General features: G+C 35.2%; 1 protein-coding gene and 1 long non-coding RNA gene across 5 annotated transcripts in view; both read right to left on the reverse strand.

Moving 5' to 3' along the window:
• The window catches only part of LOC147846549 (uncharacterized), a 1,651,758-nt gene that overhangs the window by 659,454 nt on the left and 975,521 nt on the right, over window positions 1-16,783 (reverse strand). The gene's annotated exons all lie outside the window — the stretch shown is intronic.
• pnhd (pinhead) overlaps window positions 1,763-16,783 on the reverse strand; it is a 25,214-nt gene continuing 10,193 nt past the window's right edge. For 2 of the 4 annotated variants that reach the window (NM_205587.2, XM_087239327.1), the window contains 4 exon segments: window positions 1,763-2,033; window positions 9,260-9,318; window positions 14,340-14,521; window positions 14,882-15,149. In NM_205587.2, coding sequence (NP_991150.2) covers window positions 1,883-2,033; window positions 9,260-9,318; window positions 14,340-14,521; window positions 14,882-15,149 — 660 coding nt within the window. In that variant the 3' untranslated portion in view covers window positions 1,763-1,882. 4 annotated transcript variants of the gene reach the window in all.

The raw sequence follows: 16,783 nt of genomic DNA on the forward strand, positions 1-16,783 counted from the left end.
TTAATGTGTTACAGGAACAACAATTATTTCGACAAACACCGTGAGAAGGATCCAGCATGTGCCCTGTGTCTTCATGTTAATGCCAAACACACCTGCTCAAACAGCGAAATAGAAATAGCCTCATTTTAATGACTGGATCAGGCATGGATCAACGAGTTCATTAATGGGCATTTGCGAGTCTGAATCAATAGGCGGGTTAATGTAAATGTAAGCGACTTTGGGCTAGTTTAATTTCTCATTTGTAATTAGAAGCTCAATAGATTTCCATCATGTCGGAATTCTGGCATCTTTTGCGGTTAAAAAGGCTTCTTTTGATGCTGTGATTTGGTTCATTATCCAAGCTTTAAAATCAAAGTAATTGTGCACACTTTATTACACACGTCGTACCTTTGTTACGCTTACACTTTCAAAGACTATATTAAGCCTGTGCAAATACTTTTGGATGTTCCAATTTATCAAATTAGCATAAATCACATCTATCTATCTATCTATCTATCTATCTATCTATCTATCTATCTATCTATCTATCTATCTATCTATCTATCTATCTATCTATCTATCTATCTATCTATCATAATTGCGTTTAAGCCTGCTTGAATTCATATTCTTGGTAATACATATTTGCCTTCACAAGTTTGTGTATATATATACTGTTTGTTTTTTTAACTGCTTGCAAACTTGTCTATATATATATATATATATATATATATATATATATATATATATATATATATATAATTTACCATCTACAATATTTATAACTCATCTATCCATCCATCCATCTACATTAACTTTACTACATTAATTATATTCTTGGTAATGTTTATTTGCCTTTACAAGTTTGTGTATATATACTCTTTGTCTTTTTACTGTTTGAAAATTTGTCTCTACATTTACATTGTGAATATAATCAAGCACTTAGTATATAATTAATTACCAGTGATATCTATAATTATTTTGTAATTATAAATAAATATAAAATATAAATATAAATTATAAATTAATTACAAAATAATCTATAATACTTATTTATAACACATCTATCTGTTTGTCCGTCTGTCCATCCATCCATCTACATTACTTTACTACATTAATTATATTCTCGGTAATATATATTAGCCTCTACAAGTTTGTGTATATATACTGTTTGTTGTTTAACTGTTTGCAAATGTGTCTATATATTTATATAGTAAACACAATCAAGCACTTAATATACAATTAGTTATTTGTGATATTTATAATTATTTTGTAATCTAATACTATCTATAACATTTTAACTCATCTATATATCTGTCTGTCTGTCTATCTGTCTATCTATCTATCTATCTATCTATCTATCTATCTATCTATCTATCTATCTATCTATCTATCTATCTATCTATCTATCTATCTATCTATCTATCTATCTATCTATCTATCTATCTATCTGTATACACAATGTTATGAACTCAATTTATAATCTTGAAATTATTTATTTGGGATCATATAATTTTGGCTTATTATACTTTAACAAATGCAATGTGAATTCTACATTTCACATGAACAATTTGTCAAAAAAAAATGCAAGTCTAACCCACAGAAGTAAGTTTGCGCTCTGTATAATTGTTTGGGATTACAGTATTTCATTGGCTACTTTGCATAAGCGATGCCTCTGAGTCATTTGCATTTCCTGCTATTGTCTTGATTATTGGTTGATTTGTAATGTGATTTAAAACCGAGACATAATTTGCATGCGTAACCAATCATGTAATCCAATAGAGCCTTTCAGTTTTCACATAGATTTTATTCACAAAATACTTTCCATCATTTAAATATAATACAAAATTTGGCATGCATGAACGCACATGGTCTTGATCCAGCCCTCTAGTAGGTGGCGCTGTGTTTAAGACTGGCATACACATGAAGTGATGGCATCAACGGTGTAGATTTGGCCATTTTGAGCCAGTATAGTGTGGCTCTCAAAGCTTTGAGGGACACACGCCTTTCCCTGTCCTTCAGCCCATATTAGACATTCCCCCAGATCAGACACACTCCTGCACAAACACACACACACACACACACACAAGTAAGCGAACATCCACAAACAAATAAAAGAATCACAAACTGTTTTAAACTACAATAAATAAATGGAGAATTGTTTTAATCCTTAAAAAATGACTGTTTAGTAAGGGTAGACTGTTTAACATGCCGATCAATATATCAAAATTACCGAGATTGTATCGTATTAATATATCGTGATTATTTGCGATTAATGCATGACCAAGCATTAAGCTATAAAAGAGACCATTTTTTTTATTCATTCCTTTTCTTTTTCAGCTTAGTCCCTTTAATAATCAGGGGTTGCCACAGCTGAATGAACCGCCAACTTATATGTTTTACGCAGCGGATGCCCTTCCAGCTGCAACCCAACACTGGGAAACATTCATCCACAGGGAGAACATGCAAACTCCACACAGAAATGCCAACTGACCCAGCTGAGGCTCGAACCAGCAACCTTCTTGCTGTGTAGCAACTGCGCTACCCACTGCTCCACCTTTTTAAAAGGTTTTTGTCTTCCGTCTTGACTTTTTGGGTTGATAAAACTATAGCAGTGGAGCAAAATGGTGCTGATGTTTATTCATTTTTAAGAAAATGTTTGATTTGTGGGGCGGCATAGTGAATCCGTGGTTAGCACTGTCACCTCATAGCAAGAAGCTCGCTGGTTCGAGTCCTGGCTGGGACAGTTGGCATTTCTGTGTGGAGTTTGCATGTTCTCCCTGTGTTAGCGTGAGTTTCCTCCGGGTACTGTGGTATCCCCCACGGGGTTGTGGGTTGTGACTGGAATGGCATCTGCTGCCTAAAACATATGCTGAATTGTTGGCGGTTCATTCCACTGTTGCGACCCCTGATAAACAAGGGACTAAGCTGAAGGAAAATGAATGAAATGAATGCCAAGCAGAACGTACAATAAAGTTTAAACTTAAATGAAGGAATCAAGTATCACATTGTTTCGCAAATTTATCGATATACATTTTTCTTCTGCCCTAATATATGCTAATATAGCCAAAGTTGAGAAGCAGCCACACTAATAGATTTAAAACAGCTTAAAGCTCAAAGGCTAAAGAGAATTATATATATGGTTACACATGAAATATGGTTTGGTTAAAGGTGCAGTAGGTCAGGGGTTTTCAAACTGGGGGCCAGGGGGCCGCCAGATGGCGCTAGGGGGGCCTCAATAAAATTTTAGATAAGGGGTAATCAATGGGCCCACATGGATGAATTTTGTGTCCCGCATCATTCTGAAGGTTAATATATTTTTGATTATAATTTGAGCTCAAAAGTACTGCAAAAATTAAGCTTTATGCTTATGTCATTAAAATGCAGTTGACACTTTCGTGAAACAGGAAAAGAAGCGCAGCGGCCCGCCTCTGTGCACGGGGACTTTTATTGAATAAGCGCTTCTGGCCGGGCGCTTCCTGTGAAGCGCCTGACGGCGTTTACCTTTCGCTTACCTCTTTTACGCTAAACAACTAAATGAATGCTCAGGTCTATTTACTGACAATATTTCAGTTAAAATACACGATCAATAAGAACATTATCGGTGGCTGAAATCACTTCCCTGTATATGGCTTGCATTCCTAAGTAATCGATCAGCTGGGTGCTGTGGAGTGCGCGCCTCTCTGCGCAGGCGTCATTCATAGGGAACAAATAGCATTTTCAAGAGTTCACACTTAGCTGATGATTAATATAAGCTTGTTTGGCATGCTGTCCCGGGAGAGAGCCCTGAGCTCATGAGATCCTCGAGCCCAGGGCTCCCTCCCGTTGCAAAGCGGGAGGGGAGTTTGAGCTCAGGTAGATCTCGAGAACTCCCCCGCTGTAGCAAGTGAATGCTCTTGAAACTAATTACTAACTAGGAGCGTGTCTATGTTGACAATTTGGCTTGTTCAATTGACTTAATTGCATGTTTTTAGGCGGTGGGAGGAAACCGGGGAACCCGGGGGAAACCCACGTGAGCACGGGGAGAAGTGCAAAACTCCGCACAGAAATGTCTGCTAGTTTTGGTAAAGCCAGGAACCAGAGACATTCTTGCTGTGAGGCGACAGTGCTAGGCACTGGGCCACCGTGTCACCCGTCTAAGAAGGAGGCGTAGGGGAGGAAGGGGGGACTCTTCAAAACGAAGATAGCAATGGAATAAACCCCAGGGTATTTATAGTAGTTTAGGAGTCATCTGATTGGATCGTAGTGAATTGGATAATGCGGGTCAGCTGCTAGCAATCATAAGCACGTGATCCTCTCGAAATTTGTTTATACATAAACTTCACTTAAAGACACGGCACAACATTGCACCTCATCCACAGTGCGACAGGCTTTACACTTTGCATTGTACAGACGGTCCTCTTTGCAGCATGGCAAACAAACATATTAAAATTGTAAGCAAAAAGTGCTGCAATAATAATGAATGGAGCTGTCATCACATCAGCAAGTGCTCAGAGTTTCACTCCTGTTACACTAGTGACAGCTGGATGAGGTCTGCAGTGGACCTCTTACTCACATTGGTTCATAACTGGATGATTAAAAATAACTAAATTTTTTACACCCTGAGTAAAACCACTATAGCCTATAAAAATTATAATTTATCTGTTTTTGTTATGTTATAGGGTTAATTATTAAATATTAAAATCTATTAGTGCTCTGTATTTAATGGAGCTCAACATATCTGACCAAATTTTAATACTCTGAATGTAAATGCATTTTTTTCAAGATGTTAATCCACTTGTTCCCATATTTATTTGTGTAATTTAAATGTAATGTTCAGTATTATTATTAATACAACAAACTGGTATGGACATTTTAAAGTCAGCAAAGCTTCTAAAATTATGCAAAGTAAAACTTGCGGCTCTTTGAACTTGAATACCCAATTCTAGATTACATTTAGGAAATTATTTTTTATCAGTGTAAGTCAGGATTGTCAACTTGAGTAAATTATGATGTGCACAAAAAAAAAGGAATAAAAATAAACAAAACTTCAACACACTGAACCACTACAGCCTCTATTGTAGTATTGCTAGTTACAACAGTAGTTAACTGTTAACAGGCTGATGAATGACAAAACTCTTTAAAACTTTAAAGCTTTAAATCTTTAGATACATTTAGACTCTCAGCTGTAAGGGTAAATACAGAAGAGTCTAGCTGTGCATAGGCTGAAAAAAAGCATAAAAATGGCATAAAAAACTGTGTAAACGTGACGACTCGAACACAAAATATGTCTTGATTGAATCCAGTAAGAGCAGACCACAATGAACACTGCGCTTGAAGATTTGATCAATAGATTGAAGCACTGAAACCATGTCAACTCAACAAACATCTTACAAAAATTAATCCAGATAATGAATAATATAAATTTACTGAATAATATATAATAATATAAATAATACAATTTTAAAAAATTAAGTACAGTTGTTAATTTGAGGGGGTGGCGTCATTTTTATTTTTTGGGGGTCCCCGAAAGAATTCGCCCTACTCAAAGGGGCCCTCAGCTGAAAAAGTTTGAAAACCCCTGCAGTAGGTGACTGTCTTCAGAAACATGTGTTGTTGTGCTGGTTGAAAGTCTCTTCACATTCCAATAGTACTGATTAAAGTAAATGATATAAATGTGTTTATATGTATTTTTATATTCTGGATGAGTTCATAAAACAAAAAAAATGTTATCCAATTACGACAGGTAACTAAAACTGTCAACAAATTTAAATGTGAATTTCTGCGCAGCCTCTTTTAGCAGACAGATACGTCCCTCGCATGCACAAGTGCAGCACAGATCTACCGCTGACAGAGACGTCATCCTGCAAACTCTGCATCAACCTGAACTTCTTTCTGAAAGCCCAGCGTGCCCTTGTATGCATGAACAGAAAGATTGTTTCTGAAAGGGCTTCTGCCAAAAATGCAGAATCAAAACTTCTAAACCCTATATCAATACCGGTTACTTTTGCATGCTGGAGGGAAATGATGTTATGCAGTTTAAAACAACGATCTGAAGAGTGACACCACGGCTGGAGTATTATATTTAGACAGGTGTGCTTTAAAACTATTGTAGCCACGCAAAGCTGATGTAGATTGTGTTCTGAAAGGGTTTATATGCACAGTAGTGTTGTTCAGCCACTGAAAATGTCCGGCAAAAGATTGGCTATTTGCAAGTTCATGGATAATATCCGTAATATAGTCGGTTAAATAGACCTGAGCATTCGTTTAGTTGTTCAACTGAAAAAGGAGCTAAAAACAAGCGAGGATCAGCGAGCACAATTGAGAATGAAAAGTCACGGTAGCGTAAACACAAGTGTAATGTAAACAGATGGCAGGATATTTCTGTTTTTAGCACTGCTTTATTCTGATCTGATTATTATTTAGTTTATTAACTAAACATAAACGCCTAACCAGCTTTACTGAGGTGAAGTTTGATTATATTCACACATTTGTTCATTTTTGAGCAGTGACAGCCTGTGATAGTTTTGGGGAAATATAATCCTGCACCCGCTGGCCTGTCAACAATACGCTTGATAAAGTGCGTGTCTCCGTAGTTTTCTAACTGGTGAATGACATGATCTAGTGTTATATCCAATCAGTGCGCGTTCGCGAGTTCATGACTTAAGGAGGCGTGGCTTTGGACAGTAGGGGAGGGTCCTAAAATTTCTAAGGTATGCTAATGCAAGCATTCTGGCAGGTCACCTACTGCACCTTTAATATGAGATATATAATATTGTGAATATATTTTTATATATTGTGTAGCATATATCAAATACTGCATTATTTTGCATGCTATCATCGATGTAAAAAAATGTTTGCCTTAATTTTTTTTTCGCTGAATCAAATTAACTTTATCAAATCAGTCAAACTGTTAAAACAAATTAAGTTAAACCAAAGTCCCTTTCAGGCAAGTCATTTCACTCGGCGGCAGTCTCTGAAATGCCTCTCGGGCAGTTAGCTCGGGCATACTGTCTGAATGGGGAAACATCAAATTCTCCAAAACTACTTGCCAAGCTTACAAATATGTTTCATATTAGGAATCCCCAATAAAATTAAACAACGCCTGTCCTTTAGTTTCATTTCTTAAACATCTTAATCACACAGAATCTGCAGAAACTCACATCTGGTCCAAGCACCTCCCCCGGAGCATCGTCAGTCTATAGCGATTGAGGATTGGCTCCTATACTAGTAGGCGGGGCTTTATTCACCATATTGTCCGTTACACTTTTCCACATTCAAAAAGATACGAGTGACATGTCTTGTGTATTCTATAGTTATTGGTAAAACTTAATAAGTTTAGTTGAAACCTGGTTAACTTCTTTAAACAAGTTAAAGCAGCATAAAAAGATTTGTTTTGACTATTAGCCATTAAATATCTTTACATGAAAATATATTCTAATAATAATAATATTAGCCATTTTTTTAATCCAGCCAAACAAAACATAAAACTGACATTTAAAGGTTTAACTAGGTTAAAGTTCATCAAGGAAAGTCATCGGACAACAGTATCACCAATGAAAACAAACTCTAATAATATTAATATTACCTGATTTTTTTAATCCAGCCAAACTAAACGTTAAACTTTCTCAACAAATATAACAAGAAAAATACTGTGAAAATAAAAGATATTTTCTGTTAAAAGTCACTTAAAAAATATTTGAAGAATAGGGTATATGCCGAGCTGGTGTTGTTCCCATACTGATAAACCCGTTTCCGTTTTATACAGTTTTACAGCATCAATGTTGTAATGTCATTAAAATACAATCATTTAATAGACTTTGGCATTCATTTATTTGCTCAAGCATAAAACGAGACAAAAAGCGGTTTACTCGCACGCACCTGTCAGAATCGGCAGGCTAGCGCAGAAGCTCCATTGAATATACTGGGGTAAAATAAATGCTCATATTATAAAGACATGGCGGGGAAAATGTATTTAATGCAGTGTTTCTTACACAATCTGAGACCCACTTTATATCGGATATCACTCAGCCAGTGGAGATCGCCGATTTTTAAAGAAAACAGATCTTAAAAGCGACGATTTTGAAATGGCATACAGTTCACCGGAAGTGCTGAACCCAGGTTACTGGCAAAATTAAAAGTCCTATTAGCATGCTTCAGCATATACCCTATTTAAATGTCACAGGAGGGCTAATCATTTTGTCTATTTGAATATGTGATTAAAGAATATTTTGGTAATATAACATATGCAATCTTGTTATTAATGTAATGCTGTCATGAAAATTAATATAATGAATGAATAAAGTAAATAAATAAATGTTTTATTATGATGTTTAGCAAAATTGTGTTTATATGGGATTTTGTTAAATATTTTGACATTGGATAGAGAAGCATGTGTGCATGTGCGTGTGTGATACTTTGATAACACATTTAAAAAAAGACAAAATAAAAATAGCCTTCCTGTGACTTTAAGCGGGGCGAAGCAGTGGCTTAATAGGTAGTGCTGTCGCCAGCAAGAAGGTCGCTGGTTCGAGCCTTGGCTCAGTTGGTGTTTCTGTGTGAAGTTTGCGTTGAGTTTGCATGTTCTTCCTGCGTTCGTGTGGGTTTCCTCCAGGTGCTCCGATTTCCCCCACAGTCCAAAGACATGCGGTACAGGTGAATTGGGTAGGCTAAATTGTCCGTAGTGTATGAGTGTGTGTGTGGATGTTTCCCAGAGATAGGTTGTGGCTGGAAGGGCATCCACTGCGTAAAAAAAAACCCTTGCTGGATAAGTTGGCGGTTCATTCCGCTGTGGTGACCCTGGATTAATAAAGGGACTAAGCCGACAAGAAAATAAATGAATAAATGACTTTAAGCGATGTTTCACAGAAAATAAACTTTACTTTCACAGTATTTATTTTATATTTGTCTTTTAGAGAAAGTTTTATGTTTAGTTTGGCTGAAATTTAAAAAAATCAGCAAATATTAATATTATTCTAATATATTTTGATTGGCGATACTGTTGTCCAATGACTTTACTTAATTAACTTTAACCTAGTTAAACCTTTAAATGTCACATTAAGCTGAATATCTTAAAAAAATATCTAGTCTAATATTATGTACATCATGGCATAGACAAAAAAATTAATAAATAGAAATGAGTTATTAAAACTATTATGCTTTGAATTTATCAAAACAACTACACTCTGGAAATATTTAAAAAATAATTCAAATCTCACAGATTTCTTCTCTGGATTAATGTAAAGACTGATGTAAGTGTGTTTGTTTGATCAGCTGTGTGTGTGTGTGTGAAATCGGCATGTACCTGAGAAGACATCGGCTCCCCGAGGTGCAGCTTCCCAAACATCTGCCCACATCTATTTCCTGCAGAACATTAGCAACACAAGAGAGAGCGGCCGTCAGTGCCTGCTGTGAATGCGGGACGTCCTGTTAACATGCGAACGGCTTTGATTTGGCACCTGCGGGGACCATTTGTGGCCTCCTCGCACCTTCAGCCTGTGAGAATGCGGATCTGACGTGGATGTGTTCAATGAGCAGACCCAGAGTGCAACTGGGACTGAATTTAAAGGGACAGTTTGCCCAAAAAAATGAAGATTATGTCATCATTACTTGTTTAAAACCTACTTTAGTTCTTCAGTTGAACATTACAGGAGATGTTTTGAAGAATGCTGGTTGCTGGTACCCACTGACTTCCATAGTAATATTTTCCTATATTAAAAAAAGGGATATTTTAAAGAATCCTGGTTGGTGACATCCATTGACTTCCATAATAATATTTTCCTTAATGGAAAATATATGGAAGTCAATGGTTGCTGGCAACCAGCTTTCTTCAGAATATCTCCTTTTCTTTATGTTCCACAGAATAAAGAAACTCGAATAGGTTTTAAACAAGTTATAAGTTAACTCAAAAAAGTTTGAATAAGATATTTTGAAGAATGCTGCTCGCTGGCACCCACTGACTTGAATAGTTACATTTTCCTATATGGAAAATATATGGAAGTCAACGAGCATTCTTCAAAATATCTTCTTTTTGTGTTCAACTGAAGAAACATTTTTTAAACAAAGGTTTAAAAGCACACGAAGGGGAGTAGATGAGTTCATTTTAATTTTTGGGTGAACTATCCCTTTAAAACATAATTTTAATTGTGTTTATATATATATATATATATATACAGTTGAAGTCAGAATTATTAGCCCCCCTGTTTATTTTTCCCCCAATTTCTATTTAACAGAGATATTTTTTCAACACATTTCTAAACATAATAGTTTTAATAACTCATTTCTAATAACTGATTTATTTTATCTTTATCGTGATGAGAGTAATAATATATAATAATATATTACTATGTAATATTTAACTGGATATTTTTCAAGACACTTCTATACAGCTTAAAGTGACATTTAAAGGCTTAACTAGGTTAATTAGGTTAACTAGGCGGGTTAGGGTAATTAGACAGGATGGTTTGTTCTGTAGATAATCGAAAAAATATATAGCTTAAAAAAGGCGAATAATTTTGACCTTAAAATGTTCTTTTAAACATTAAAAATTGCTTTTATTCTAGCCAAAATAAAACAAATAAGACTTTCTGCAGAAGAAAAAATATTATCAGACATGCTGTGAACATTTCTTTGCTCTGTTAAATATTTAAAAAAATAAAATAAAATTCAAAGGGGTAAAAATTTAAATAAAATTCAAAAACGTACGTACGCGTGCACACACACACACATACACACATACACACACATATATATATATATATATATACATACATACATACATACATACATACAATTGAAGTCAGAATTATAACCCCCCCCCTTGAATTTTTTTATTTTTTAAATATTGCCCATATATTTATATTTATAAAATATAAAACGATTTTAATACATAAATAGATAAAATACATCAATAAATATATATATATATATATATATATATATATATATATATATATATATATATTTATTTTTTTGTTATTTATTACGTTTGTTTCAGCATTTTAATAATGTAAATGAGGCAATAGGACTTTGAGTACTTTTTGTATTTTTTATCAAATTTTTTATAGCAAAATGATAAACAGTATATTATTTTAAAACAAATGTAATTAAAATTTTCTCTAACATTTAATTAAATATAATACACAATGACACAAAAAAAATACACAATTGAATCGTTTTGAGGAGGTCAGATATATACTCAAATTAATCAAATGAAATAATGTTACTATATATATATATATGGTCTATAGTAGAGATTGGAGGGTCTTTGTTTCTTATGACATTTTAGGATGTGCATGATTGCTTTGTGTGCAAATAAAGGATTTTCCAGATTTAAAGGGACAGTTCACCTAAAATGACATTCCCTCATTATTTACATTTATCTAAATATTTTTGAGTCTCTTTCCTTTAGTTGAACACAAAAGAAGATATTCAGAAGAATTTTGGAAATATACAGTCATTAATGGAAGAAACACTATAGAAGTCAATGGATGTTTTTTTCAGCATTCTTTACTGTATCTTCCTTTGTGTTCAACAGAAGAAACACACTCATACTGGTCTGTATTATGTAGGATTTGAGTTATTTAGTGTGTAAAAGTCAACACTCAAGTTTAATGCTGTCCAAGTAGGGAAATCTGAATTGTAAATGATTGGAGGTGGGAAACAGATCAGGATCTTGATCTTTTAGTCCAACAAATGGAGAAAACAAGCATGGATCACACAGAAACGACTAATCTCCTCTTTGATTAAACTAATTGCTGTGAGTATCCTTCAGCATTAGACTTCCTTTCTTTTTTTAGGAAATACTGCAGTTACTGATTTGCAGCGGTGAAAAGAGTAATCACACTCAAGAAAAAGTACTTACACAAAAATGTAGTGCGAGTGAAAGTATCTGTTGTAAATATTACTCAAAGTATGAGTAAAAAGTAGCCCTTTCAAAAGTACTCAAGAGTAGTGAGTGTTGCACTGCGAAAGGCTGATGTGTTTACATGCAATTTGTGAGTGTGTTCGAAAACGTAACATTCTGTAGTGCATTTAGCTGTTGTTTGAGGCTATTTCAGTCATCATACAGTAGGCATCCATCATTTCGTAAGTGTCATGCACCTGAAAAGTGTCTCAGTCATTTCATGTAACGATTTTGAGGTTTGATTTTGTTCCGTATGATTCGATTTGATTGGACAGGAATTACAAGACACATTTTTCTACTCAGCCAATCCCTATAGAGAATAAAAAATAAAGTAGGTACTGCAGGTTGAAGGAAAATATTGGGGTACCGATACAGTGCTAGAAACAACAATTCCTGACAAAAACGACTTAATTAGAGTAATTTGAGTATTTGTAATTTGTTCAACTCAGGCTCATTCTGAGAGCGTAGTCCCGCGGACGTTTCTGGAGACAGCGGAATACGCCCCGGGGGGTACGTACGGCCGCGTTAATTTTTTTCAAGCGAACGCTGCGGGGCGGTGTGACACTGTTCCCTTTCGCGCTTGCCTTACCTCCTTGTGGAGGGCTTCCCCGCTGAAACCCGTTTGTCCACTCAGCTCAGCGTGTAACGTCGGCAGGCTCGAGATGCAGAGAGGAGTCGACCACGGCGACCGGTTTCGAGTACGGGGAAGAGCGGTTCCAGCAATCAGGTAAGACGAAAACAGAATCAAAAAAATTAAGTGAACGAGTTTCGTGTCAGGGTGAGAACGTGGTGAAATCCAAAAACGCGGTAGAAAAAAAAAATCTGGGCTTTTATTTTTTTAGGACGGCTTTTGTAAACTGTTGCTCGGGTTGAGGGAAGCGAGCGGGCGAGCGGACGGGCGGGTCGATCGGTAAAATTGGTTGGGTTCAGGGAAGGAGGAGGGCGGGTCGGCCGATTGGCCGGTCGCGCAGTGAATCATCCGGTCAGTCGGACAGCGGCCTCCGGTGGGTTCACGCGAGAACAGCGCGGGCGCGAACCGCACTCGCGAGAGGTGTCTGAGATGCGAAAAAGCGCACAACAGCGGCCTCTCGCGGATTCGCAAAAACAAAAACTGCAGCCGTACGTACCTGCCAGGACGTATTCCGCGGTCTCCAGAAACGTCCATGGGACTACGTTTCCACAATGAGCCCGGGGTGAATTTGTTACTTCACACCACTGCTGATTTTTCAACTAGTTCCTGAGCCAAACTTTCAACAAAGACCACCATGATATAATAACAGTTGAAAAATGTCTCTGTGTGTCACTTGCTTGGTGCTTATGTGTGTGTGTTTATATAGTATAGCTGTATTACTCTGTATAGCTGGGTGGTTTTCAGTTTTGTTCTCCCTCTCCGCTCAGACAACGGGAACGGGTAGAAAACGGGGCGAGTCGGGCAGCAGGACAACAAATGCTGAATATAAGTGGGAGCGGTCGGGTTCGGACTAAACCTGGCGGGAGCGGGATTCGAAATTTAGTCCCGTGCAGATCTCTATTTTACAGTACTCAGTTGGTTTGAGTTCTCTTTATTCAATTGCTTCATTTACTCAAATGGATTAAGTTCACAGTACTCATTAGGATTAGTTTTTGAACTTAAATGGTTTGTTGCAATCGGTTTCCTCAAATGGTTATTAACCCCCCTTGAATTATTAGCCTCCGTTTAGTACATTTCTAAACATAATAGTTTTAATAACTCATTTCTAATAACTGATTTATTATATCTTTGCCATGATGACAGTTCATATTTTATATATTCATTTTTTTATATATTCATTCTATACAGCTTAAAGTGACATTTAAAGGCTTAACTAGGTTAATTAGGTTAACTAGGCAGGTTAAGATATTTAGGCACGTTATTGTATAATGATGGTTTGTTCTGTAGACAATTGGAAACAATATACCTTAAGAGGGGGATTATATTAACCTTAAAATTGTAGTAAACAGTTTTAAAACTGCTTTAATTTTAGCCAAAATAAAATAAATAAGACTTTTTCCAGAGGACAAAATATTATCAGACGTACTGTGAACATTTCCTTGCTCTATTAAACATAATTTGGGGAAAAAAAAAAAAAATTATATATATATATATATATATATATATATATATATATATATATATATATGTATATATATATATATATATATATATATATATATATATATATATATATATATATATATATATATATATATATATATAATTTTTTTCTTTTTTTTTTATATATATATATACAATTTAACAGAAAGGCTAATACTTTAGTTTTTGACTGCATAAACAATTTATAATTTGAATATATAAAACACAATTATGCTGAGGATATATTTTTCTAATCATGTTACTTTGAAACCGCAAATGAAACACTCGTAATTTGTCATAAAACTATTTGAATTGACTTATGTTTATTTTGCTCATGCATTTGTAATATTCTGTCATTTTGCTCACCTTCAGACTTTCAATCTGGACTCCGTCATCGCTGTAGGTGGTCTCGTAATGATACTCCATTAACGGCATTCGGTAGCATCCCTCTATTAGTTTGCATTGAGCCACAGTTTGGATCAGCTCCACTTTGTTTGGAGTTTGGATGAAGGTGGAATCAAACTTAGTGGGGACACATGAAAATCCCTCTGTGAGATGAAAGATACGTGTTTAGTTATTAATGCGTGAATTCAGGGATATAATTATTACCTATAATTTCTCCAGCAGGTGGCAGGGTGGCTCAGTTGTTAGCACTGTCACATCACAGCAAGAAGGTCTCTGGTTCGAGTCCCGGCTGGGCCAGTTGGCATTTCTGTGTGGAGTTTGCATGTTCTCCCCGTATTGGAGTGGGTTTCCTCTGGGTGCTCTGGTTTCCCCCACAGTCCAATCACATGCACTATAGGTGAATTGGATAAACTAAATTGGCCGTAGTGTATGAGTGAGTGTGAATGTAAGAGTGTATGGATGTTTCCCAGTACTGGGTTGCAGCTGGATGCACAGTGATTTACCTGGTGCCCCTTTGGATCCGACACATTTGCCTACATCTATGACGGTCTCGTACGGCGTGTTGGAGTGGTATGTTTTCAGCGCTGGTGCCCGGACACACTGGCTGATTTTGGCTTCGCAGTGACAGTCCTGGATGATCTCGATCTCTCGCAGACCTTCATACAGCATCACTGGATCCACACGGACACCGGCCGGCTCACAGCTGGAGCTCAAACCACATGACGGAGAACCAATGATCACCTCTGAAGAGGAAGGATCAAGATGTCTTATCTGTAACAGTTAAGAAAAAAAAAAACCCTTTTGAAGCACTGGTGGTGCATGAGGAGATTCCCCCTCAATGTGTAAAGCGCTTTGAGTGTCCAGAAAAGCGCTATATAAATGTAAGGAATTAATTTATTATTATTATTATTATTATTATAGGACAGATTACTGTAAGCTGAAATTCATATATGTACAGTGCTCAACATATATAAGTGCACCCCCCACAAATGTCTCATTTAAATTCAGATTTTCTATAGGAAGCTTTACAATATTATATTTGTGCATATACATTAGATTAGTCTGGAGCTTCCAAATCTGGAGCTTATCTAACAACAAAACTTATGATAATGGTTCAAAATTAGATAACCAAATTTATATGTTAGGGGAATATATTTTATATTAAATATTAAATAAATAAATCAGAGCAAAATTCAAGATAAATAATAATAATAAAATTTTGTAGTTTTTAATTTGTTTCCAATATTGAAGAGAAAAAAATATAATAAAATGTTGTAGTTTTTAATTATTTTCCAATATTGAAGAGAAAAAAAAATACATTTTGTAGTTTACATTTTTTTTCCAATACCAAAGAGAAAATAATAATAATAATAAAATGTTGTAGTTTTAAATTTTTTTTCAATGTTAAAGAGAAAAAATAATAAAAAGTTGTAATTTTTTACATTTTTTCCAATATTAAAGAGTAAAAATAATTATAAAATGTTGTAATTTTTACATTTTTTCTAATATTGAAGAGAAAAAAAAACATTTCGTAATTTACAATTTTTTTCCAATATTATAGAGAAAAAATAATAATAAAACGTTGTAGTTTTTGCATTTTTTTCAATATTGAAGAGAAAAAAATAATAAAATGTTGTAATTTGTAAATTTTTTCCAATATTGAAAAGAATTTTTTTTTGTAATTTTTGCATTTTTCCAATATTGAAGAGAAAAATAATAATAAAATGTTGTCATTTTAATTTAATCAATTTTAATTTAATCAACATTTTTCATACATTTAAATGTATTATTTTTTACATTTTAAATGATGTTTGGTGACTACATTATTTTAATAAAAATATACATTTAATAAATCAGTTTTGTTGAAATGCACCAAAATACATTGCCTATATTCAGTGAGAAATTGATAGATATATATATTAAGGGTGTAACGATACGCGTATTCGTATTGAACCGTCTGGTACGAGACTTTCGGTTTGGTGCGCATTACAAACCGAACGATTCAGACATCCCAAATGACGTGACAGGCAACATGCTGCCTTCCCCACCCAACTCCAAACACTACTCCAGTCAGGCACATGCTGCACTAGCACGCAAAATGGCTAGTAAAGTTAATGTAATCCTCGTATAGACCTTTTTCTTGACAGCTACGTCTTTAAGTAGAATGTTTAGAACTGCCGTACAATGTTTACAACGGCTAATTTGCGATCCAAAATAGGTTTCAATAGTGTTTTGTGTGGATTACAGAGTGTTTTTGTGACACACAACTTTGAAAAGTGTGTGTTAATGCCGTTATAATCTGTCAGATGTGGTTCAAGCGCGAGAGAAAAACGTTCTCCTAGTTCACATGTCTGCCATCAGAAATATTGTGTCCATGCGTGCGCAATACTTTACTGCATTATAGA

Source organism: Danio rerio, chromosome 2, assembly GCF_052040795.2.
Source record: "Danio rerio strain M-AB ecotype USA chromosome 2, GRCz13ab, whole genome shotgun sequence".
In the NCBI taxonomy this organism is placed as follows: domain Eukaryota; kingdom Metazoa; phylum Chordata; class Actinopteri; order Cypriniformes; family Danionidae; genus Danio; species Danio rerio.